Here is a 25,414-nt window from a genome sequence, read left to right as displayed (position 1 = left end):
ACGCATGCACTGAAAACCGGCACTTCCAATGTGTCAAGAATCCTCTTGAAACCTGGGATATGTGGGCCCTGTGCATTTCGTCGTGGAGAGGCCCAGGAGCGGAAATGGCCAGACCTCTGGAGCGCTCAAGTATGGAAGCCTCTGATCGGAAAATACGGGCCATTGTTTTAGAGATCTGTGGTGGGAAGACTGAAAGGCAAGTTTAGTAATAAGTATGGATAGTTTAGTACTTATACTTATATAAGTAGGCATTACCTAGATATATATTGTATAAAATAAAACAGAAAATGTTGGAAATACTCAGCAGGTCGGGCAGCATCTGCAGAGAGAGAAACAGAGTCAACGTTTCAGGTTCATTTAAGACGCTCCTTAAAACCTACCTCTTTGACCAAGCTTTTGGTCACCTGCCCTAATTTATCCTTATGTGGCTCGGTGTCAACTTTTTTGTCTTAAAATACTCCTGTGCAGCGCCTTGGATGTTTTACTACGTTGAAGGCGCTATATAAATACAAGTTATTGTTGTTGTTGTTGATGATGACGTTTTATCAGAACTCCTGAAACATCAGGTCATCTCTCTCTCCATAGATGCTGCCTGACCTGCTGAGTATTTCCAGCATTTTCTGTTTTTATTTCAGATATCCAGCATCCGCAGTATTTTGCTTTTGATGTAATATATAAATATGTCACTCGAGAATTCTCTTCTGCACATGTACAAGTGTCCTTGAAACATGGAAACGAGGGATTAGTGTATCCTGCAAACTCCCCGCTTTTTACATCCAGCGAGAGGCATGAGTAAAGCAGGACAAATACATGACAGAGGTGCGAAAAAATAGCGAGGCAAGTGTGACAAAAAAAATTTTGTGCAATCATAAGACTTTTAATATATTCCAGATATATATAGGAATATTACATAGAATTTACAGCACAGAAACAGGCCATTCAGCCCAACTGGCAAGTGTTAGATATGTGAAGAGAAAAAGATTGGTGAAGTCAAGCGTAGGTCCCATGCAGTCAGAATCAGGGGAATTTATAATGGGGAACAAAGAAATGGCTGCCCAATTAAATACATATTTTGGTTCTGTATTCACAAAGGAGGACACAAATAACCTCCCAGAGATGTCGGGTAACATAGGGCCTAATGAGAGGGAGGAACTGAATGAAATCAGTATTTGTAGGGAAATGGTGTTAGGGAAATTGACAGGATTGATGCCCGATAAATTCCCAGGGCCTGATAATCTACATCCTAGGGTACTTAAGGAAGTGGCCCTAGAAATAGTAGATGCATTGCTGGTCATCTTCCAAAATTCTATAGACTCTGAACAGTTCCCATGGATTGGAGGGTCGCCAATGTAAGCTCACTATTCAAAAAAGGTGGTAGGGAGAAAACGGGGAATTATAGAACCGGTAAGCCTGACATTGGTAGTGGGGAAAATGCTAGAGTCCATTATAAAAGATGTAATAGCAGAGCAGTTGGAAAACAGTGACCGGATCGGACAAAGTCAACATGGATTTACAAAAGGTAAATCGTGCTTGACTAATCTACTGGAATTTTTTGAGGATGTAACTGGTAGAATAGATAAGGGAGAACCAGTGGATGTGGTGTGGTGTATTTGGACTTTCAGAAGGCAGTTCAGATGAAGGGTCCCAGACCTGAAACGTTAACTCTGTTTCTCTCTCCATGGATGTGCCTGGCCTGCTGAGTATTGCCAGCATTTTCTGTTGACTTGGATAGAGAACTGGTTGGCAGACAGGAAGCAAAGAGTTGGAATAAACAGGTCTTTTTCCGAGTGGCAGGCAGTGACTAGTGGGGTACCGTAGGGATCGGTGCTAGGACCCCAGCTATTCACAATATATATTAATGATCTAGGCGAGGGAACTAGATGTAATATCTCCAAGTTTGCAGACGACACAAAGCTGGGTGGACATGTGTGCTGTGAGGAGGATGCAGAGAAACTCCAGTATGATTTGGACAGGTCGGGTGATTGGGCAGATGCATGGCAGATGCAGTATAATGTGGATAAATGCGAGGTTATCCACTTTGGCGGCAAAAACAGGAAGACAGATTATTATCTGAGCGGCAATAGATTGGGGAAGTGCAACGAGACCTGGGTGTCCTTGTGCACCAGTCGCCGAAGGTAAACATGCAGGTGCAGCAGGCAGTTAAGAAGGCAAATGGTATGTTGGCCTTCGTAGCGAGAGGATTCGAGTACAGGAACAAGGATGTCTTGCTGCAGTTGTACAGGGCCTTGGTGAGACCACACCTTGAGTATTGTGTGCAGTTTTGGTCGCCTTATTTGAGGAAGGATGTTCTTGCCATGGAGGGAGTGCAGCGAAGATTCACCAGACTGATACCTGGGATGGCAGGAATGACGTATGAGGAGAGATTGGGTCGATTGTGCTTATATTCGCTGGAGTTTAGAAGAATGAGAGGGGATCTCATTGAAACTTATAAAATTCTAACAGGACTAGACAGACTAGATGCAGGAAGGATATTCCCGATGGCGGGGGAGTCCAGAACCAGGGGTCACAGTCTAAAGATAAGGGTTAGGCCATTTCGGACAGAGATGAGGAGGAATTTCTTCACCCAGAGAGTGGTGAACCTGTGGAATTCTCTACCACAGAAGGCAGTTGAGGCCAATTCATTAAATATATTCAAAAAGGAGTTAGATATATTTCTTAAGGTTAAAGGGATCAAGGGATATGGGAAGAAAGCAGGGACAGGGTACTGAATTTGGATGATCAGCCATGATCTCACTGAATGGCGGAACAGGCTCGAGGGGCCGAATGGCCTACTCCTGCTTCTATCTTCTATGTTTCTAATTAAAGGGCAGTTACTGGGACGCCATTTTTTTTGGGCCGCCTGCCAGCACCTGCTCTCTCTCGCCTCCTCCTGCGGGGTGCCGGCCGCGATCAATCAGCCTGGTACTCCTCTTGAGTGCCGGGCTCTTTTGCCGGCACCCCGTTCGCCGGTGGTCCAGCAGGGCCCCAGTGCGCGTTGCACTCGGCCCCTCCCCTTTAATCAGGAGAGGGAGGCCTGTAGTACCACGTGGCGCTGCTGCACGTAGCACCGTGATATTCAATGTGTGCGCCCCAAGAGGGAGGGGGAGTGCTTCCAGTAACGCCCTGCCTACTGCTTGGGGCACTACCATTCAATTTTGGGCATCAGGGCGCTACCTTTCTTGGGGCGCTAAAAGTAGTTAGCGCCCCAAAGGGAGCGCGACCCAATTTTTCCCCCTGTATTTTTTTAAACCTAAATGGGCTAATATTTGTGCCAAAAAAAGGAGAGAGATATTTTAGGCAAACACTTCTGTATTCTGAAATCCCACAACATAATTTCACGGCCAGGATTTATTTACTTCTATTTTACTGATAGCTGCACCCATCGGTTACTATTATTAGCAATAACTTGTCAAGAAAGCCTGAAGGATGATAATTTTCTGAATGCATTTACTGAAGTGCACCTGCTTTGTGTTTATTCACAGGACGCCACATCCACTTTAACTGCCCGCACAAAGACAGATACAGCATTGAAACTTAAATATAGGCTAATGCTAACCCGAAGGCATTTACTTTCAAAATGATGCACATTGGTTTGTGTTGGCAAAAATGCTAAATCTGCATAGAGGGAAATACAAATAATGTAATATTTGAATAGTAAATCGAGGGAGGAGGAGAAATCAAATCTACCTCTTCATTGGAAATGAGCAATGGGGATCAAATTCACCCCATCTAACCTCCTTACTGAATGACAGTGGATCTTTAAGTGATGTTCTTATATTGTACTATTATGCTAGATTGATTCCTGGGATGAGAGGGTTGTCCTATGATGAGAGATTGAGTAGAATGTGCCTATATTCTCTGAAGTTTAGAAGAATGAGAGGTGATCTCATTGAAATGTATATAATTCTTAAGAGGAATTGACAGGGTAGATGCTGAGTGATTGTTTCCCCTGGCTGGAGAGTCTAGAACTAGGGGACATAGTCTCAGGATAAGGGGTTGGCCATTTAGGACTGAAATGAGGAGAAATTTCTTCACTCAGAGGGTTGTGAATCTTCGGAATTCTCTACCCCAGATGCCTCTGGCTGCTCAATCATTGAGTATATTCAAGGCTGAGATCGATAGATTTTTGGATATTAAGGGAATCAAGGAATATGGGGATAGGGTGGGAAAGTGGAGTTGAGGTTGAAGATCAGCCATGATCTTATTGAATAGCGCAGCAGGCTCGAGGGGCCATATGGCCTATTTCTGCTCCTAATTCTTATGTTCATATGGGTACTATTCAGGAACACTGATAATAGTGCTTAACAGTTAAAAAATGAGAAAGAGCTAATCATTGCACCCAGCTCGCTCCATTGTTTTCCTCCATGGGAGGGCAGGCAGCTGACATATTCTTAGGGCATTGGCAGTGTTGATCTTCTAAGAAATACATAACAGCAGTCTTAGCGGACTCACTTTCCCCTTCTCCCTCCCTCCGCCAAAGCCACTCAACCACAGTATCCTTCTCTAACGGTTCCAGTTGAATTTAGGAGCTTGCATTCACAATATCCCATGACACTATTGGAAGAAGGGCAGGGAGTTCTCCAGGTATCCTGGCCAACATTCATCCCTCAACCAACATCACCAAAGCAAATTTTCTCATCATTTGCTGTTTGTGGAACGTTGCGGTGCACACATTCGCTGCCACATTTGCCTACATAACAAGAGTGACTACGCTTCAAATGTAATTCATTGGCTTTGAAACAGTTTGTAACGCCCGGAGGCCATGAAAGGCGCTATTATAAACACAAGTTTTCTTTCGTCTTCTGAGTATTATTCTGCCACCAAGAGGGAGCTATGTCAAGTTAAGACCACAAAGTTTAATATAATAGCTATAAAGTAAACGGGGCTCAAGCCAATCAAATTTTATAGTTTGGTAATGGAAAAAACAATTTACATTTATATAGCGCTTTTAACATAGAAAAATGGTCCAGGGTGCTTCATGGAGGCATCATCAAAAAAAAAGATAGTAGGAGGGGAAGACCAAACGATTGGTCAGAGAGATGGGTTTGAAGGAGACGAGGGAGGGATTTAGAGAGGAAATTCCAGAGTATGAGGCGCAATGACTGAAGGTACAGGCGCCAATGGTAGGGAGAAGATGGAGAAGATTTACAATTGGCTAGAGTTGGAGAGACAGACAGTTCAAGGAGGGCTGGAAGAGGTTACAGCGACAGGGGGGGATGAGGTCACAAAGGGATTTAAGCACGAGAGTGAAAATTATAAATTTGACGTGTCAGGGGACCAGCTACTGTACTAATATAGATCAGCGAGGACGAGGGTGATGGGTGAGCAGGTATTTGGTGCGGGATAGGATAACTTTAAAATAAACTTTTGCTAGAAGCTGAAGAAAAAATGTTCCTCAGTATAACTGACTGAATGGTATTGATTCATCCTGGGAAATTAGGTACACTGCACATGCTCAGACTTCACAATGCAAATTCAGTTCACAGCATGACAGCACTGGAGAAAATACCAACTTCAAGCCCAGGCTTTTGGAAGCAGTTGTTACCTTCAAGTATCATCTTTAATGAAGACATTAAAAGACACAATTAATACAGTTATTCTGAAATGTGTAATGTATTATATTTTTATTTTTTAAGCCCTTATTGTGGAAATTGGAAATTTCAGCGACTTGAGAAAAGAAATGGTAGATGCAAAAAAAAAAATTAGAAAGCATTTTGAGGGAATTGTGGGATCCCAGCGGCCAGATTGCATAATCAAAGTGGTGAGTTTACAAAGACATTTTCTGTTATAAATCTGGACACAGGTATAAATAATGGGAAAAGTATGACAAAAGCATGACAGCAGGAAGTCAAATGGTGCAAACAGGAAGTGCATGTAGACGCAAGATTTTTAATATGTTAAAGATAGATATTTTAATTATATATTTATTTACATATAATTGCATTGAATTTATAGCACAGAAACAGGCCATTTGGCCCAACTGGTCAATGCTGGTGTTTATGCTCCACCTATATATTTAAAATCTATTCTTATTGAAGCGATGCTTTCTTTCAGTCCTCAAAGCGTTAAGATGTACTGTATAAATAAATAAGCAGATTAGGAAATGGTCCTTGGCATTGCTTGCCAAATTTCCTAAAATCGCTGACTGATGAGGTCAGCAAAACTCCACTGGCTTTGAAGGTGGTGGACAGGCTCTGTGACCTGCACCACACACTGTTGCCTAATCCCTCCCAGCGTGACCTCATCAAATATTAATCATCGAACCCCACAAACAACCCTGAAAAATACTGCCTAACAGCATCAAAGCCAGCAATTTTCACTTGTTTACAGCTTGAAGCTGGACAGGTACAAATTTAGCTCGTGACACACATTATTCAGGAGTGGTCACAGAATTCAGATTTTGAGTTTTTTTAAGTTGCTAATTTGGGATCATATTTGGGATTTATGACAACTACTGACCTGATTCCTGTCAGGCTACTGTTGTGTATGTACCTTTAAGAGAATAACTGGTCTCAGACTGCAGTACCGGCAGTGACCACCCCTGTATAAAAGGCGCTAGAGAGCCTCTGTTTGTTAGTTTCGCTATTGACTTCCACCAGTAAAGACTTGTTTGTTTTCACTCCTGCTGGTCCAAAGACAAAATATGCAGACAATGCGGGAAGATTGGACACATTGCATGAGCTTGCAGGTCTGGGAAGAAGACCAGCGACAACAAAAAGGCTACCAAGGAACCGTACAAGAAAGTCCAAAAGATGACGGACTATAGTTCCGAAGACCAGATGAGCAATAGTGAATCCGAGAACAGGAGACTAAGCTGTCTCAAACTTCACAATGTAATCGCAAAAGAGGATCACCGAACCATTTGGGTCACCCTCACGATAGCAGGGTCCCAAGTTAAAATGGAATTGGATACAGGATCAGCGCTAACCGTCATGAATAGACGAGACTACGAGCGGCTATTTAAACACATACCCTTGAGAGAGACATCCATCGTCTTGACGACGTATACGCGGCAAAAAGTATAACCCAGAGGAAAAATAAGGGTGCCTGTCGAATACAATGGCAAGAAAATACGGAAATTGTATTTCTACATACTGCCAAATGGTGGACCACCGTTATTGGGACGGGAATGGATCAGGAAGATAAACTTAGATTGGCATTCCATTCATGCAATGACGGTGGACGGTAAAAAAGATGAAGACGTCACTCCTGGACGATTGTCAACAATCTTAGCTAACGCTACGCTTAAAGGCGTAACCGCCTCGATAAAAATAGAAGAGAAGGCAGTTCCCAAGTTTTTCAAAGCAAGACCGGGACCATATGCAATTCGCCCAGCCGTCGAGGCAGAGCTGGAGAATATGGAGAAGGCGGGCGTGTTGTCTAAGGTCGACTGGAGCGAGTGGGCGACACCCATCGTTCCTGTCATGAAGAAAACGTTAAGCAATAAGTCCGGAGAGCCAAGGAAGATTCGCATCTGTGGGGATTTCAAGGTGACGGTGAACCCTGTCCTTCACACAGTACAATATCCTCTTCCAAGGATAGAAGACATCTTCGCCTCACTGTCGGGAGGGAAGCGTTTTACAAAAATTGACCTAGCACAAGCATATTTGCAGATGGAGGTTGAAGAGTCCTCTAGGAAGTATCTCACGATAAACACTCACAAAGGTCTTTACCAGTATCATCGATTGGTATTCGGAGTAGCATCGGCTCCGGCGATATGGCAAAGAGCGATGGAACAAGTCCTGCAAGGGATTCCGGGGACTCAGTGTTACTTGGACAACATCCTTGTAACAGGTGAAGATGACAGTGAACACCTTAACAACCTAGAACAGGTGCTCACTAGAGTACGGGAACATGGGCTGCGAGCCAACCGCCCCAAGTGCGAATTTTTTAAGAAACAGATATCGTATTGTGGCCACGTGATTGATGAAGAGGGGTTACATAAGTCCCCTGACAAAATTGAAGCGGTTGTTAAGGCCCCAGCGCCTGAAAATGTGTCGCAACTGAGGTCATTCCTCGGATTGGTGAATTACTATCATAAGTTTTTGCCGAATTTGTCGACAATTTTGCACCCACTGAACGCCCTGCTACGAACGGGGGTAGCATGGAAATGGAGCGATGATTGTAAGCGTGCTTTTCAGAAGAGTAAGGACTTAATCACTTCAAGGGAAGTATTGGCTCACTACAACCCAGCACTGCCGATCAGACTGGCGTGTGATGCGTCTCCCTACGGCATTGGGGCGGTACTGTCACATAAGTTCCTTGATGGGTTAGAGAGGCCGATAGCTTTTGCGTCACGCTCGTTAACTTCTGCCGAGCGTAACTACGCTCAGATTGACAGAGAGGCCCTCAGCCTAGTGTGGGGGGTGAAGAAGTTCAATCACTACCTGCACGGTCAAAAATTTACTCTACTAACCGATCATCAACCTCTTGACTCCATTTTCAACCCTCAGAAGGGCGTACCGATAATGACGGCACAACGGCTGCAGAGATGGTCCCTTTTCCTAGGGGCACACCAATATGACATCGAGTACAAAGGAACTAAACAGCATGGAAATGCTGATGGATTGTCACGCCTACCGTTGCCGACGGTGGAAGAAGAAGACCTTGCAGTGGATCCAATGGAGTTATTCCACTCGACCATAGTCGAATGTCTCCCTGTGACAAATGCAAACATAGAAAAGGAAACACGGAATGACCCGACACTATCACGGGTCTATGATTTAATGGTGAAGGGATGGCCAGCACATGGCGAACCACTGCTGCCAGCATTCTCGCCGAGAAGAGAACAGCTGTCAGTGTGCAGAGGGACTTTGATGTGTGGATCCAGAGTAGTAATTCCACCTAAGTTGACGGATAGAGTACTCAATGAGCTTCATGAGGGTCATCTGGGTGGGGTAAAAATGAAGAACTTAGCCAGAGCGTTTGTGTGGTGGCCGGGAATCAATAGAGAAATCGAAGAGATGACCAAGAGCTGTGCAGGATGCCAGAAGGTCCAAAACGCCCCACCACAAGCTCCTCTGCATCCATGGGAGTGGCCCTCATCTCCATGGCAACGGGTGCACATTGATTTTGCTGGTCCCTTCATGGACTCGATGTTTTTAATTGCGGTGGATGCACATTCAAAGTGGCCAGAGGTAATAAAAATGTCCTCAACCACCACGGAAAAAACTATCACAGTTTTGCGAACCATATTCGCCAGGAATGGGCTGCCTGAACAGATTTGCTCTGACAATGGACCACAGTTTGTGTCTGAAGAGTTCCGGAGGTTCTTAAAGAACAATGGCGTTAAGCATTACACATCTGCCCCATATCATCCAGCCACTAATGGATTGGCCGAGAGGTTTGTCCAAACATTCAAGAAGGCTATCAAGGCAATGTGTAATGAAGATATACCCCTACAACACAAGGTGGACAACTTCTTGTTTGCCTACCGGAATGCGACACATGCGGTTACCAACCAAGCTCCAGCCATGATGTTCTTCAATCGAAGACTACGATGCCGCTTGGATTTGGTTAAGCCAAACGTCTGAAGAGATGTGGAGAACAGGCAGTTTCAGAATATGAATGAAAGGCCGACCAGGAGTTTTAAGATAGGTCAACCAGTTTTGGCCCGGGACTACCGCACTGAGAAATGGCAGCCAGGAACGATTTGTACACGACAAGGACCTCTCATGTATACCGTGGACATTGGGGAGAGCATTGTAAGACGCCATGCTGACCAGATTCTAGAGTCACTGGAAAACGTCAACTCCACACCACGATCTGATACACCTGGTAATGAAATTGACGTTCCAATTGCAGCTACCGCAGAACCGGTAATATTGGAAGCAGATGAACCAAACAAAGACATTGATCCCAACGCAACATTGCCAGAAGAACCTGATACCCCAAAGAGGCGTTATCCAGACAGAATCAGGAAGCCTCCTCAAAGACTGAACTTATAATTGCTTAAACTTAACCAATGTATCTAGCAACAGTAATTGTGATTGTAATTCGTTATCATTTAGTTGTTAAATGAATGTTATGTACTGTTTATCTAAAAGGGGAGGAATTGTTGTGTATGTACCTTTAAGAGAATAACTGGTCTCAGACTGCAGTACCGGCAGTGACCACCCCTGTATAAAAGGCGCTAGAGAGCCTCTGTTTGTTAGTTTCGCTATTGACTTCCACCAGTAAAGACTTGTTTGTTTTCACTCCTGCTGGTCCGTGTCTCAATCATTCACGGACTTAACAGCTACCATAAACCTAAGATTGAAGCTTGCCTCAGTTGGTCGCACTCTTGTCTCTGAATCAGAAGGTTGCGGCTTAGAGTCATACAGTCATAATGGCACAGAAGGAAGCCATTCGGCACATTGAGTCCATGCCAGCTCTCTGTAGAGCAATCCAGTCAGTTCCATTCCCCCGCTCTATCCCCGTAGCCCTATAAGTTTATTTCCCTCAAGTGCCTATCCAGTCTCCCCTTGAAAACATTGAGTGTCTCCGCTTCCACCACTTCCATCGGCAGCGAGTTCCAGGTCCTCACCATTCGCTGCATAAAGAAGTTTTTCCTCACATCCCCCCTGTATCTCTTGCCCAAAACCTTAAATCTGTGTCCCCTAGTCCTTGTAACATCAACCAGTGGGAACAACCTTTTCCCGTCTAGCCTATCCAAACCAGTCATAATCTTGTACACCTCTATCAAACGCTCCATTACAGGACTTAAGTACCTAATCTAAGATAACCACTCCGATACAGTGCTGAAGTACAGCTGCATTGTCAGAGAGGCAATTACTGAAATTCTGACCCTAAATCTCTGATTTGCTAATTTGCTTCCCATCTTCAAACCCAACATCTTCAACCTCACCGTTATCTTCTCATGCCGTGTCTGGTGTCTGAATTTTCCCACCTTTTCATAGAATCATAGACATTTACGACACAGAAGGAGGCCATTCGGCCCATCGTGTCTGTGCCGGCTGAAAAAGAGCTCTCCAGCCTAATCCCACTTTCCAGCTCTTGGTCCGTAGTCCTGTAGGTTACGACACTTCAAGTGCATATCCAAGTACTTTTTAAATGTGATGAGGGTTTCTGCCTCTACCACCCTTTCAGGCAGTGAGTTCCAGACCCCCAACATCCTTCTGGGTGAAAAAAGTTCTCCTCAACTCCTCTCTAATCCTTCCACCAATTACTTTAAATCTATGCCCCCTGGTTATTGACCTCTCTGCTAAGGGAAATAGGTCCTTCCTATCCACTCTATCTAGGCCCCTTATAATTTTATACACCTCAATTAAGTCTCCCCTCAGCCTCCTCTGTTCCGAAGAAAACAATCCCAGCCTATCCAATCTTTCCTCATAGCTAAAATTCGCCAGGCCTGGCAACATCCTCGTAAATCTCCTCCGTACCCTTAGTGCAATCCACATCCTTCCTGTAATGTGGTGACCAGAACTGCACGCAATACTCTAGCTGTGGCCTAACTAGTGTTTTATACAGTTCAAGGATAACCCCCCTGCTCTTATATTCTATATAATATATTCTCGGCTAATAAAGGGAAGTATCCCGTTTGCCTTCTTAACCACCTTATCTACCTGTCCTGCTACCTTCAGGGGATCTGTGGACATGCACTCCAAGGTCCCTCTGTTCCTCTGCACTTCTCAGTGTCCTACCATTTATTGTGTATTCCCTTATCTTGTTAGCCCTCCCCAAATGCATTACCTCACACTTCTCCAGGTTGAATTCCATTTGCCACTTTTCTGCCCACCTGACCAGTCCATTGATATCTTCCTGCAGTCTACAGCTTTTTTCCTCACTATCAATCACACGGCCAATTTTTGTATCATCTGCAAACGAATTAATCATGCCCCCTACATTGAAGTCTAAATCAGTGATATATAACACAAAAAGCAAGGGACCTAGTACTGAGCCCTGCGGAACCCCACTGGAAACAGCCTTCCAGTCACAAAAACATCCGTCAACCATTACCCTTTGCTTCCTGCCAAACTGAACCAATTTTGGAGCCAAAATTGTGAAGCACCTTGACACCATTTTGCTAAAGGCACTATATAACAGGAGCTGTGTTGTTGTGGAGCAATATCACAACTTGTTTGTGCTCAAGCCAGACTTGTGTTGTTTCACCAGGAACAAGGCCCGTTGCAGCCTAATATTTGTACAAGTTTTAGAAGTTTGCATGGAATACCAAAGGTTTCTCCTGTGTGTGCAATGCTGTCTCAGACTAGGAAGCCTTTGTCTTCTATGGAGAAATGAAAATCTAAAGTTAACTCTGGATCACTCAGTTATAAAATTGGAAATCTGATTTGTGCATTGGATACCAACTCAATTTAAAGTCTTTTTATGCTGTTCACAACTACCAGGGTCAACTTTGTGAGACACCTATCTCTAAATCTGCAGCCAGCATTGAGGCAACAAAGGCAGCCACCTATGTAATCTTTTCCTTTACACTTCTGGACTGAACAGTCATTCTGACTGTGCATTACTGCAGAGAAAGTGTCCCAGCTGCCTAATGTGCTTCTCTCCAATAGGAAAATAGCAACAGCCATGGCGGCCAAGTTTGCTGCAGGCATACTGGTCCATGACCTGGGCCATACTCCTGCCAGTCTGTTACAGCTGCCTCTTACTGCACCTTGTTGTTAAAAGTGTTTAATATGCCCCTCCAAGTCACACATTGGCCCAGAAATTCAGTGGGCTGCGCCACCAGTTAGCGCCCAAAGAGGGCACTCAGTGGCTTTAGCACCACTGGCCACACCTCCCGCGATATTTAGCGGGGCGCTAATGGCGGCGTTAGCCTGTAGCGCTGTGCCGCCACCGATGACGTCATCGGTGTGCGCAGCGCCCCGCTCCGATCACCATATTTGGTCGCGCCCGCCTCTTTAACGCCGGTCGCAAATCACGACCGGTTCACAGGGCCTACCTGTGGCGGTAGTGGCGCAAGTTAAGGTGGAGGTGCGGGACGGCCGCTTTTTCGGCGGCCGCCTGCCAGCACCTCCGTCCCCGGCCTCCTAAACCCCCCCCTCCCCCCCCCCCCCCCCAACGCGGCATTGCCGGCTGTTTCCCGAGAGCCCGGCACTTCTCCTTGGTGCCGGGCTCATTTGCCGGCACTCGCGAGCGGGGATCGCGCTGTTGCAGGCACCTCCCCCTTAACAGTGGGAGGAAGGCCTGCAGTACCGCAGCGTGCCGTGCCGCAGCGTGTGGCGCTGTGGCCCTTAGCGCGGCGATATTCAGGGTGAGCGCCCCAAGCGGGGCGCGGGGAGCCTCGAGTAGCGGCCCGCTTCCGTTTGGGGCGCAGGAACGGAATATCGGGATGGCGCAAGTGGCTCCGCTCGCAGCGGTAATTCCGGTGCCCAGGCGAGCTTGGCGCCCCAAACGGCGCCCAACTGAATTTCTCGGCCATTATCTTGACCGGGACATATATCGCCGTTCCTGCATCGTCGCTGGATCAATATCCTGGAAATCCCTAACTAACACCATTGTGGGAGCACCATCAGCACAAGGAGTGTAATGGTTCAAGGAGCAGGCCCACCACCACCTTCTCAGGGCAACTAGGCATAGCAATAAATGCCAGCCTTGTAGTGTCACCCACAATCCAAGAACAAGAAAACGGTAATCGCCCCCCGCCCCCCACCCAGATCGCAGGAATAATCTATATATGGTTTTGAGAACCAGCTGTAATACATATAATGTGCTCACATCTGCAGCCCCTAGAACCATTTCTTCTTGTTGATGGCTACTTATAATCCCAAACCAAATCAGTCTGTCCGACCACAATCCAATTCCAAAGGGACAGTACTTCACAGCACAAGACTTATAAATATTGTGACATCATTTAAAAACACTTTTACAGCTCTGGTACATACTTGTGACGAAGAATTTTTTAGTGAAAGTACAGCTATCGAAGGTGGCAATCTTCTCCTGTAACACAACTACCAAAACCCTGAGAAAGAAAGGAAAAAACAATCAGGTAATACTAAATAACAACAGAAAATGCTGGAAAAACTCAGCAAGCCAGGCAACATCTGTGGAGAGAGAAATAGAGTCAACATTTCAGGTCGAGTAATCAGGTAACACTGCTTACCCCACCTTCCTCTATCGTAGCTGCAAGTAAATAATTCAGATTGAACGTAGGTAATGGCATGTTTCACATCCTGGTAGGACACACTATAAGATGTATTTTTCAAAGATTTTAAATGTCGCATACAATGTTTATCACACCTGCATTTGAAACCAGTAATAAGACTGCAATGAGTAGGGGGGTAAGTGGGCTATGTGTTGTTATAAACAATACCCTTGAAAAGTGAAATGAAATGATTCCCACTGAGGGAGTGCTGCACTGTCGGAGGTGCCGTCTTTCGGGCAAGACGTTAAACCGAGGTCACATCTGTCCTCTCAGGTGAACATAAAAAATCCCACGGCACTATTTGAAGAAAAGCAGGGGAGTTCTCCCCGGTGTCCTGGCCAATATTTATCCCTCGAACATCATCGTTAAAAAGCAGATTATCTGGTCATTATCTCATTGCTGTTTGTGGGAGCTTGCTGTGCGCAATTTGGCTGCTGCGTTTCCTACATTACAACAGTGACTACACTTCAAAAGTACTTCATTGGCTGTAAAGCACTATGAAAGGCGCTACAGAAATGCAACACTTTCTGTTTTCTCCCCACAAGTGAGAAAAGACCATGTGGAAGACAAAGCTGGTGGGACTATATTTGGGAAGATCTGCATGGAAGAGTGACAACAGACAGACAGCTGTGGGAACGGGTAGAGGAGACACTAAAACAGCTACGCCTTGTAAGATTATTGGCTCGCGTGAGTAAGGTGCCTGACTGTCTAGAAGTCTGGTGGCACAATTTCATGGTGTGCCAACATGAAGGAATACAGATTAACTTTGGGATTTCTCACACAAAGAGTTGCCAGTTTCAGTTCAGCCCTTTAGCTAAGTAATACGTAGAAATGAGACACTCCATCACAGCTAGAGAGGGGGAAAAAATTAGAACTAGGAGGTTGATTAATTCCCTTCCAGCCCCCACTAGAGCAGTGTTGATGCATTACTCATGAACTTGTGGACGACTGACGTCATGCCCACACCAATTCTGCCATGGAGTACTCATACCCTCATCATTTCATTGGTCTTAATGGCTTGGTATTGTAGTCCCCTGCATCTTTTTTAATTTGTTCTTGGGATATGGGCAATGCCGCTTTCTCACACTCCTCTAAATCACATGGCAGTTTCCTTCAAACACCATTAAAAAAGTACTTTCCTTTGTTGTAGAACCCCATGTGTGCACATGATCCCCTGACCAAGAGGTGGACTGGGTACTCTGCGACGAGTGGCTCACCCTCTCACCCTTCAGAGACTCTCCAATGTCAGTAAGGCTTAAGCCAGGGGACAGGTTTATTGCCCATCCCTAAGTCCCCGGAGAAGGTAGTGGTGGGCTTTCTCTTTAAACAGCTGCAGTCCTTGTGCTGTTAGAGCTCCCACAGTGATCCAAGGTAGAGAATTCCAGGATATTGACACAGCAACAATGAAGGAACAGCAATATATGTCCACGTCAGGATGGCGCACGACTGGGAGGGGAACCTGTAGATCATGATGTTACAACAACATTGCTGTGCTTGTCCTTCTCGGTGATAGTGATTGCAGGGAGGGAGGTGGTGTCAAAGTAAACTTGGTGAGTTTCTGCAATGTATCCTGTCGAAAGTATATACTGGAGCCACAAATGTGCCAATTGTAGAGGCGATAGATACTGAGTCTAGTGGCAGGAGAGCCCAGCATAGGAACTGATCTATCCTGGATAGTCTCGAGCTTCCTGAGTTATGATGCAGCCGCACCTATCCAGACGAGTGGTGAATATTCCATCACACGCCTGACTTAAGCCTTACTGACATTGGAGAGTCTCTGAAGGGTGAGAGGGTGAGCCACTCGTCGCAGAGTACCCAGTCCACCTCTTGGTCAGGGGATCATGGGCACACATAGGGTTCTACAACAAAGGAAAGTACTTTTTTAATGGTGTTTGAAGGAAACTGCCATGTGATTTAGAGTGTGAGAAAGCGGCAGCCAGCTATGGCACACATACTAAGTAACAGTCAGCAACTATATTTATCTCTTTCTCTTTCTAATCTCCTTTATTCCCTTTTAATATGCATGGAGAATAATAGATTCAGAATGTATAAACAGCTTCCAGAACTTTCGGTGCTAATTTCACTGCCAGTTGGTCATCAACGCAAATTGCTAATGTCATAAATGCTGCTACAGATATTAATTTAATTTTGGCCGGTACTCTCACTGCATTTTCTAGATCAACTATCTCCACATGCTCTGCTCTTCCCTTTATTTTCTCCAATTGGTCATCTCTACCCTTAACATGTACCTAACTACTTCACTTCATCTATTTGTTTTCCCACTCTCTCGCTCTTGACCTTTCTCCTATCCCTTTTTGTTTTAAAAACATTTGTGTCCCTCGATCTCTATTACCTCACTATCCCTCCTTCATTCTTGGCTACCTGTTTCTCTTGTTAGTTTTGTTAATTTCTCTCTTGACCTCACTCTTGGCCCCTTGCTACCCTCTCAGGTGGACGTAAATGATCCCATGGCACTATTTTGAAGAAGAGGAGGGGAGTTCTCCCCAGTGTCCTGGCCAATATTTATCCCTCACCCATCACTAAAACAGATGATCTGGTCATTATCACACCGCCGTTTGTGGGAGCTTGCTGTGTGCAATTTGGCTGCTACATTTCTTACATTACAACAGTGACTACACTTCAAAAGGATTTCATTGGCGGTAAAGGGCTTTGGGACGTCCTGAGATTGTGAAAGGTGCAATATAAATGCAAGTTCTTTCTATTCTTTCTACAGTCACCAAGGAAATCCTCCGCCTCTAGCCTCACTCTAGCCATCTCACACCACCTCAGACTCTGGCTATCACTGAAAATACGGAGATATACACACAGTAGATAAGAGTTTAAGGATGAAGGAAAACAAGTCATGAAACTTACACATGGGCAAAGTAATAAAAACGAAAAAGCTTAAGAATTCGAACACAAGGAATTGAAAAAAAACCCAAAGAAAGCGAAAGAGTAATTAACGGGAAAAAAGGAGATTGTCAGAGACAGACAAAAGACAAAGAGAAAGAAGACAGACAAAATACAAGCAGGAACTTTACTGAAAGCAGTTCAGAGGTGATGGATTGTTTTAAAAGTGAAGGGCAATATAATCCTTCAATTAGAGTTTCCATTACCAAATGTAATTCATTTGTACACATTCTGGGATTGGCACGTTCAGAGTCACTTCCACAGAGCATCATTTACTGTACCACAGTTCAAAACAAACACATTTGGAAAATGATGGATCAGAAATTATGGCACACATGCAACACTTTAGACAGGATTTTCATCTCTGCCTCAAAAATCAAAAGAAACTAAATACAACAAGGCCGGGTAACCAAGTATACCATTTTAAAAAGGCCAACTCCAAAGGAATTCAGGAAGCACTCAAACAAATTGACTGGGGGTATAGTTTAATATTCCATTTGCCCTCAACCTTTAAGGGCATACTGCTGGGCATGAAGAAAAAATACACCTCCAGGAATAGGGTGTGCAAACTAAACAAGCAAAACTCCACGTCGGCCGGCAGCTCCTCGGCGGGAAGCTCGCATTCCGACTGGGAGGAGGGGAGCCGGGCATGGCGGCCAGAGGCCGGACCGTGAGTGGGAGAAGCAGGCCCCGGGCCGTCGGACCATGGAGCCAGCGACAGTGAGGAGGAGGCCGCAGCGACCGGAGCTTATACATCTCGACGATGTGTTCAGCGAGTCGGGCGGAGGCAGCAGCAGCAGCTACGACGACCCGCTACAGCACGTCGGCCGGCAGCTCCTCGGCGGGAAGCTCGCAGTCCGACTGGGAGGAGGGGAGCCGGGCATGGCGGCCAGAGGCCGGACCGTGAGTGGGAGAAGCAGGCCCCGGGCCGTTGGACCGTGGAGCCAGCGACAGTGAGGAGGAGGCCGCGGCGACCGGAGCTTATACATCTCGACGATGTGTTCAGCGAGTCGGGCGGAGGCAGCGCAGCAGCTACGACGACTCGCTACAGCACGTCAGCCAGCAGCTCCTCGGCGGGAAGCTCGCAGTCCGACTGGGAGGAGGGAGAGCTGGGCATGGTGGCCAGAGGCCGGACCGTGAGCGGGAGAAGCAGGCCACCACATCGTGGAGCCGGCAACAGTGAGGAGGAGGCCGCGGTGACGGAGCGGCTGAGGGACATCGCGTTCCCACTGCCATTGGATGCCATTGAATTGACTTTTTCTGAACATGGTGCTGGAGAATAGCGACATGTCTCTGTGAGCTCCCACAGCTTATTGTGGGAGTGATCGGGGAGTAAGCATTCCATTGTACTAGTTACATATGGCAAATAAAATTGAAATTGAAATTGAATTGATACAATCCAAAGTGAAATAAGAAAAACAAAATTTTCACTTTACAGGGGGAAAGATGAGCCAAAAAAATGGGATGAATACTGGAACCTTCAGAAATATGTTAAAAGAGAGGGAAAGAAAAATCTGAAAATAAGCATGTGGCAGAAAATAAACACAACAGCAAGACATTCCTCCAGTACAGTACTATAACCGTCAGAGAAGGCTAAAGGGATCAAGGGGTATGGGGAGAAAGCGGGAACAGGGTACTGAATTTGGATGATCAGCCATAATCGCATTGAATGGCGGAGCAGGCTCGAGGGGCCGAATGGCCTACTCCTGCTCCTATCTTCTGTGTTTCTATGTTAAGAGGCGAGAACTTCAAAGGATACAAACAGGGCTGAAAGTGAGGATGAACATAAAGTGGATAAAGTACTCAATATATACCCAACAATTACTTTCTTGAGGTGTTCAACAGGAAAGACATTAAAGAAAGAAAGACTTGCATTTATATAGTGCCTTTCATGACCTCAGGACATCCCAAAGAGCTTTACAGTAGTTTTTGAAGTGTAGTCACTGTTGTAATGTAGATGCGGCAGCCAACTTGCACACATCAAGGTCCCACAATCAGCAATGTGCAAATCTGGTTTTTAGTGATGTTGGCCAAGAAATCAGGGAGAATTCCCCTGCTTTTCTTCAAATAGTGCCATGGGATCTTTTATGTCCACCTGAGATGGCAGACGGGGCCACGGTTTCACGTGTCATCCGAAAGATGGCACCTCCGAGACAGTGCAGCACTCCCTTAGCACTGCACTGGTGTGTCAGCCTAGATTATGTGCTCAAGTCTCTTGAAGTGGGACTTGAACACTCAACCTTTTGACTCAGAAGCGAGAGTGCTACTCACTGAGCCACGACTGACACTGTGTGCCTAGTAGCATGCCTTCCATAGTAGCCCAGACTCAGAAGAATGGAGGGTGCCAGCTGGGACATACGGTTGGAGAAAACTGCAAAGGTTGGATGGAGCAAGTCCAAATGATTCATAAATGAGGATGATAATTTTGAAATCAATGAAATGGAGAATTGGGTGCTAGTGGAGATCTGTGAGGGTAGAGGTGATAGATGAGCAGGACTTTGTACAGGATTGGATGTGGGTACATATCTGGATAAGTTGGAGGGTGGAGCTTGGGGTGCCCGTGCAGAGAGCTTTCAAGAAATCAAGCCTGGAGGTTACGAAGGTGTGGATGAGACGTTCCGCGGCAGTGGATAAGGTAGGGTCAGAGGCAGCTAACATTTTGGAGGTCTAAATAGGCTTGATTCAGGGTGAAACAGGAGACTGAGAGACTCAGAATCAGACTGGAGACTGCAGCTGCGCACCGTAAGGTGTAGCCTGAGCAAGCAGCTGGGAAAGAGGATGGAATCAGGGTCTGGAGTTTCTTATGAGAACCAAACAAGATGGCTTCAGCTTTGCCAATGTTTAGCTGGCAGAAGTTTTCAACTCATCCACGATTTCATGTCGAAGAGGCAGTGAGACAGCACAGCAATAATCGTGGAGTCAAAGGGGTCTTAGACAGGTAACATTGACACAGATGTAATAATATGGCATTAAATAATATACGAAAGGTAAATCCGAACCACTACATCAGAGTAAAGGTTTACAGTTGGACATGGAGGACAGGTTTAAACTGATGAAAGGCAGCTTTAGGACTGATAGTAAGCAGTTCTTCACAGAGTGATCAGCACTTGGTCATGCAGGACAGTAAAAGCAAAAACTTGAGTCATTTAAGAGATGCTCAATTGGGGAGACTTTGGTTTTTGTAGATGGGTGGACCAATTTGGGCCAAATGGCCTCGCTCATGCATATTAATCTTGTGAACTTTGAACTCACAAGAGCATCCCTATTGGGATCTGTAGCAGCAGCGGTCTGTATCGCTTGCTCACTATCCTGGGGAAAAAAAATTCCACCCAAACTATACTTGCTCCCCCCACCGCCCCCTTTTCATTCAAAACTCTCAGCTCTTGAGGTTCCACCTGGAGACCGCTCGTCTGTCTTTTTTTTTGTGAAACTTTCAAACTGTAATGCTTGTTGATTTACCCTGTGTGAGGAGCGGAGAGTCGGCGCAAAGTGCTCTGCTAGGGTGACAGTTCTGAATTCTGGGGCTAAGTCCGTAAATGTTACACTTTCTGTTGCTCAGGCACAAAAAGAAAGCCTTGCATTCCATTAAATATGAGCATTGTGGTTTGGCAACACAAGGTGGAAAAGAAAATAGTTTTAGTGACACCAAGTGGTGGAAAAAGTTTAAAGCCATGTTCTTTCTGTGAGGCTAAACTGACATGATTTTAAAAAAAGTTTCTTCACATCTTAAAAAAATGAAAATGGTGACGAATCACAGTCAGCGACCCTTTGTTCCCAGTCTAAATCACGGGATTGTTAAAAATACATACTTTTGTTTAAACAGTGTGTTGAACTGTTGGAAAGTGTGTATGTGTAGGCGATGGGTGTAGACAAGGTCTGGCTCCACAGCGATTTCCCTATGGGGGAACAGCCGGCCAACATTCATTAACTTGGCTAACACAGGAAGAAAGAACAAGGTACGGAGGGAGGACTGTCACCATCTGTGGAACCGAACCCGAGCAGGTTTTAGCTCTTTCAGGATTGGAGAAAAGGAACTATAAATGGGAGGGGCTAACAGTGTGTTAATAAGGCACTAGCATGAAGAGCTGAGTTAACGTAGTGCACACAGCGGAAATGCAAAAATAAGTTGTGCTGGTATGTTGCTGGAAGTTATTCTTGTTGATCACTTTCTCCTCTGACTTACTCTACTGTTTTGACTACACAGCTCAGCATTCTATTGGTTCTGTTAATGGCTGCTCTACATTGGTTGGACATATTGACTGTCAAGGCTACTCAGATACCTAGTTCTCTTTCAAATTCATCCTCGGCTAGTTTGACACCATTCGTGTAGAACGTGTGTCTCCCATTTTTCCTTCCTACTTTTGTAAAATTTGAAATTTTTGAATATGGGAACATTTGCTTGTTTCTATGCTACCAGAACATCCCCACTGTCCACTGACTCCCTCATAATACTCTCTCAAAATGTCTCGCAAATCCACTCCTTAGTCTCTCTCAACAGTTTGGGATAAATCCCATTTCTCCTGGTATTTATTTGTTTTGAGCTCTTTCAGCTTGTCTAGGACTTCAATCTCATTTATATTGAAGTCATGGATTTTGCCTTGGTATGCCTTTTTAGGGAGGGCATGAGTTCATGTTTTCCCTTGTGACCATGTGGAGGAAGTAATCACTCTGAATATTTATAGTTCATGATCATCTTCAGTTTCAAGCCCTCAGTTTTCCACCTTTTAAGGTTCTCACCTAATCTCTGACTGATCGCTTGTTATTGTAGTACTGAAATAAACTTTTAATGTTATGTTTTGCCTCTCTTTGCCTCTCTGATTAATCTCTTGACATGTTTGCTTCCCAGTGGACCTCTTCCCCTTTCTCCCTGCAAGATTTGTAGAGGTAATTTTTTCTCCTTATCTTGTTTGTCAATTCATTTAGGGTCACGCTTGTTTAGTCTGAGGTTACTGAACCTAGGTATGTATTTATCCTACAAGCTCAGCATTATTATATATAAATGCAAGTCTTTCTTTCTTTCTTTTTTCTTTCTTTCCTTTAAAGGTGTTCCATTTCCCCCCCCAACTGAGTACTGGTGCACATCTTCCTCTAATCCATTTGCAGTAATTATTCCCTCACTTCTTTGAAATTAGCCATTAAAAGGTATGTACCTGGCTCCTGGTTTGTTGTATCTGAATCCCAGATCATGTTAAACATTCTGTGGCCACTGACCCCCTGGGTACCACAACTAATTTCACAAACTCTTCTGGACAACGTGACACCCCCAAGACAATTCCACTAAAAATTTCAGCTAATCTTACTCAACATTTAAATAAAAGTTGAACCTTTATCCAGCTTTTCACTCTGTGGCTGAGGAGATAAATGGGTGGCAAAATCCAGCTAGAAACCCAAAAACCTCACTTTGTAATCAGCCACTTGCAAAATCAATCCAGGTTGAATTTTACATTTTTCACTATTCTCCAATATTTAAAAGAAAACTAATTGTAAAGATCAGGCATTATATTTCTTTGATCCAACATCTCTATTTATTTGAATTTTAAAAATGCTGGCCGTGTGCAGCAGGTTGCTAACGATCGGAAAGAGAAAAAGGTCAAGAAATCTCCAAGTCTCACCGCTGAAACATTAACCTATCTGGTGAAGGGTCATCTCCTGCTCCCTTGACATCATTCCCACTAAACTGCTGACCACCTAACTTCCCTTTCTGGCACGCATTGTGAATGGTTCTCTCTCCTCTGGTACTGTTCCCTTCCATGTCAAAACTGCCACCATCACCCCCTTACTCAAAAACCCTACCCTGGAACCCGCTATCCCCATCTCCAAACTCCTTGGATGTGTTGTGTCACCTCCCAAATCCGTGCCCATCTTTCCCGCAAGTCCATGTTTGAATCTCTCCAATCATGTTTCCGCCCCTGCCACAGAACTGAAATAGCCCTAATCAAATTACATCCTCTGTGACTGGCCGTGGTGGACTATCCCTCCTCATTCTTCTCGATCTCTCTGCAGCCTTTGACGTGGTCGACCATACCATCCTCCTCCAACGCCGCTCCTCCGTTGCCCAGCTTTAGTGGGTCTGCCCTCGATTGGTTCCATTCTTACTTATCCAATCACAATCAGAGCATCTCTGACAATGGCTTATCTTCCCACCCTCATAACATTGCGTCTGGAGTCTGGAGCCCTCCAAGGATCTATCTGTGGCGCCCTTCTCTTTCTCATCTACATGCTGCTTCTTAGCAACATCATCCAGAGACATGGGGGGAATTTTAACCTAAAAAAAGGGTGGGTTGGGGTCATGTGGGAAGTCAAAGTGTTAAAAATCTGATTCCCGGCCAGAACCCGCCTCCAATCTGCCCACTTCTGGTTTTAATGGGGGCGGGCAGCCAACCCGCTCCCAGGAGGCGAGTCATCCATTTAATGAGGTTCCATTTTGAATTTAACTTTAGCTGGTCAGGTTTTGCAGGCCTTGTGAAACCCGCCAGCTAATGGAAGGTGAGGACTGCTGGATCTAGGAGGTAAGTATATCCTAGATTCAGCGTCCTTGCCTAACCCACCCGCCGCGATTGGAGACACCGCCCGCCGCCCCCCCCCGGGAGCCTCAAATCCACCCCCCAGCCTCCGATCCCCAAGTGAAAGAAAAAAATTAACTCATCACATGTTTCATTGGTTAATTTGTGCATCAGGCAAAACTGGGAGTCAGACAAGGTTGAGGGCCTTGAAGAGGTTGTCTCATCATCAGTACCCGCTTAAAATTAGGGAGACTAACCTAAAAAAAACTTTTTGTTTAAACGGCAGATGAGGCGAAGGATGAAATGGAACTGAACCAGGACAGCTCTGAAATAAAGTCAGTACTTCTGAAGACAAAGGTCAAGAGCATGTATTCAGTGGCACAAGGTTAGAAGAATTTAGAGTATCATTGAGATACCGGTGATCATGGGTTGATCCAAAACTGGCGGGGTGAAATTTAAGCTGGAATCCATGTGGAATGAGTTGGAACTGGAGACAGATGCTGAGAAAAGAAATGCGGCTGTGAAACCAGGTCTTAGAAAATACACAAACAAACACAAACCTCCTCCGAATTTGCTTTCCCTCCCATACATTTCGGTCTTCCGACTCTGGTCTCCTGTGCTTTCCCCTCTCTCTGCCCCACCACTGGTGGCAGAGGTTTCAGACGCCTAGTCCCTGTTCCGGAACTCCATCCCTAAACCCATTCTGGTCACTCTTTCGCTTTGCTCCTTTCAAAAGCAACCTATCAAAACCCATCTCTTGACCCAAGCCTTCAATCATCCCTTATAAACTCTCATGGTTCATTGTTCTGACCCTCTTACTACTACACTGTAAGGCATCTTGGCACGTCTTGTATATTGAAGGTCATGATGTTTGGTCACATTCTGACTGTTTGAGGCAGGCTTGTTGGGCCAGCTGGTCTTTTCTTGTCCGTCTTTTCATATACTCATATTCATATATTCTTCTTTTACTTCAAACAGTTCGAAAAAATTATCAAATTTAATATCCTTTTGTTTTCTATTGTTGATTTTGGTTTGCATGTTCTTCAGTGAGTTGTGGTGACCTCATCAAGGAATTAACTTGGAGGAATCTATTACCCAGCCAAGGCTCAGTGTTCCAAATCGATATGGATACATCAGCCACAGCTACCCTGGTTACAAAACGTATTTTCAACTAGGAGGCTTCATCGGCTGAACATGGGTACATGTGTCCACACAGCTACACCATTTTCTGAATTCCACATTCCCAATTTTCTCCCCTCCTTAACATGTTGACTTTCCCTCACCAGTACCTCACTCGATTGATCATTCTTCACGTATACCCCTAAAAAGTTTGTGTCAGCAGGCTTTTGAGCAGTGAGGAATCCCAGCCACATCTGATCCCATCCTGAACGGGCATCTGCACACATAGGGGGCGATTTTCCCACTGGAGGCAGGTTTCAGTTTGGGTGGGTTTGAAAACCGCCTCCACTGATGGGAAAATCGCAAATTTTTGAAACCTATGATTGGCCACTTGATTTCAGAGGTGTGGGATGCCCTTGCTCAATTAGTGTTTTGGGACTGAAACTCGCCTCTGTTGACAGCACTTTTCCAGTCTGATTTTATGGCTTCTTGCTCCCTTAGCTCATTCCACAGCATTTCTGCGTCTCCTGCACCACCTCCAACATCTTTTGCGAAACCACTATGTCCAATTCCAAGGCAAGGGCCTACCCGAGGCTCTCGGATGAGGCGCTGCAAATGTTGTTGGAGGGGGTGACAGCTAGCATGGAGGTGCTCTTCCACTCATCTCGGAGGAAGAGCTCTGCCAAAGAAACCAAGGCTGTGTGGGTACAGCTGGCAAGGGATATAACCTCCACATCTATGTGCAGATTGGGAGACTGCTTCTGTGTATTGATGA

The 25,414-nt window shown here is 45.3% G+C and overlaps 1 protein-coding gene across 3 annotated transcripts in view; it reads right to left on the bottom strand.

Moving 5' to 3' along the window:
• Nucleotides 1–25,414, bottom strand: part of bcas3 (BCAS3 microtubule associated cell migration factor) — a 1,023,442-nt gene that overhangs the window by 809,522 nt on the left and 188,506 nt on the right. For all 3 annotated transcript variants that reach the window (XM_085964689.1, XM_085964691.1, XM_085964690.1), the window contains exon 9: nt 13,848–13,924. In XM_085964689.1, the coding sequence (XP_085820815.1) occupies nt 13,848–13,924 (77 nt within the window). The remainder of the gene's footprint in view (nt 1–13,847; nt 13,925–25,414) is intronic.

Source organism: Somniosus microcephalus, chromosome 22 (assembly GCF_052327205.1).
Source record: "Somniosus microcephalus isolate GS21.2 chromosome 22, FLI_Smic_1.0, whole genome shotgun sequence".
Taxonomy (NCBI): domain Eukaryota; kingdom Metazoa; phylum Chordata; class Chondrichthyes; order Squaliformes; family Somniosidae; genus Somniosus; species Somniosus microcephalus.
The sequence above is the reverse complement of the archived record's forward strand: the minus strand, read 5'-3'. Positions and strand labels throughout refer to the sequence as shown.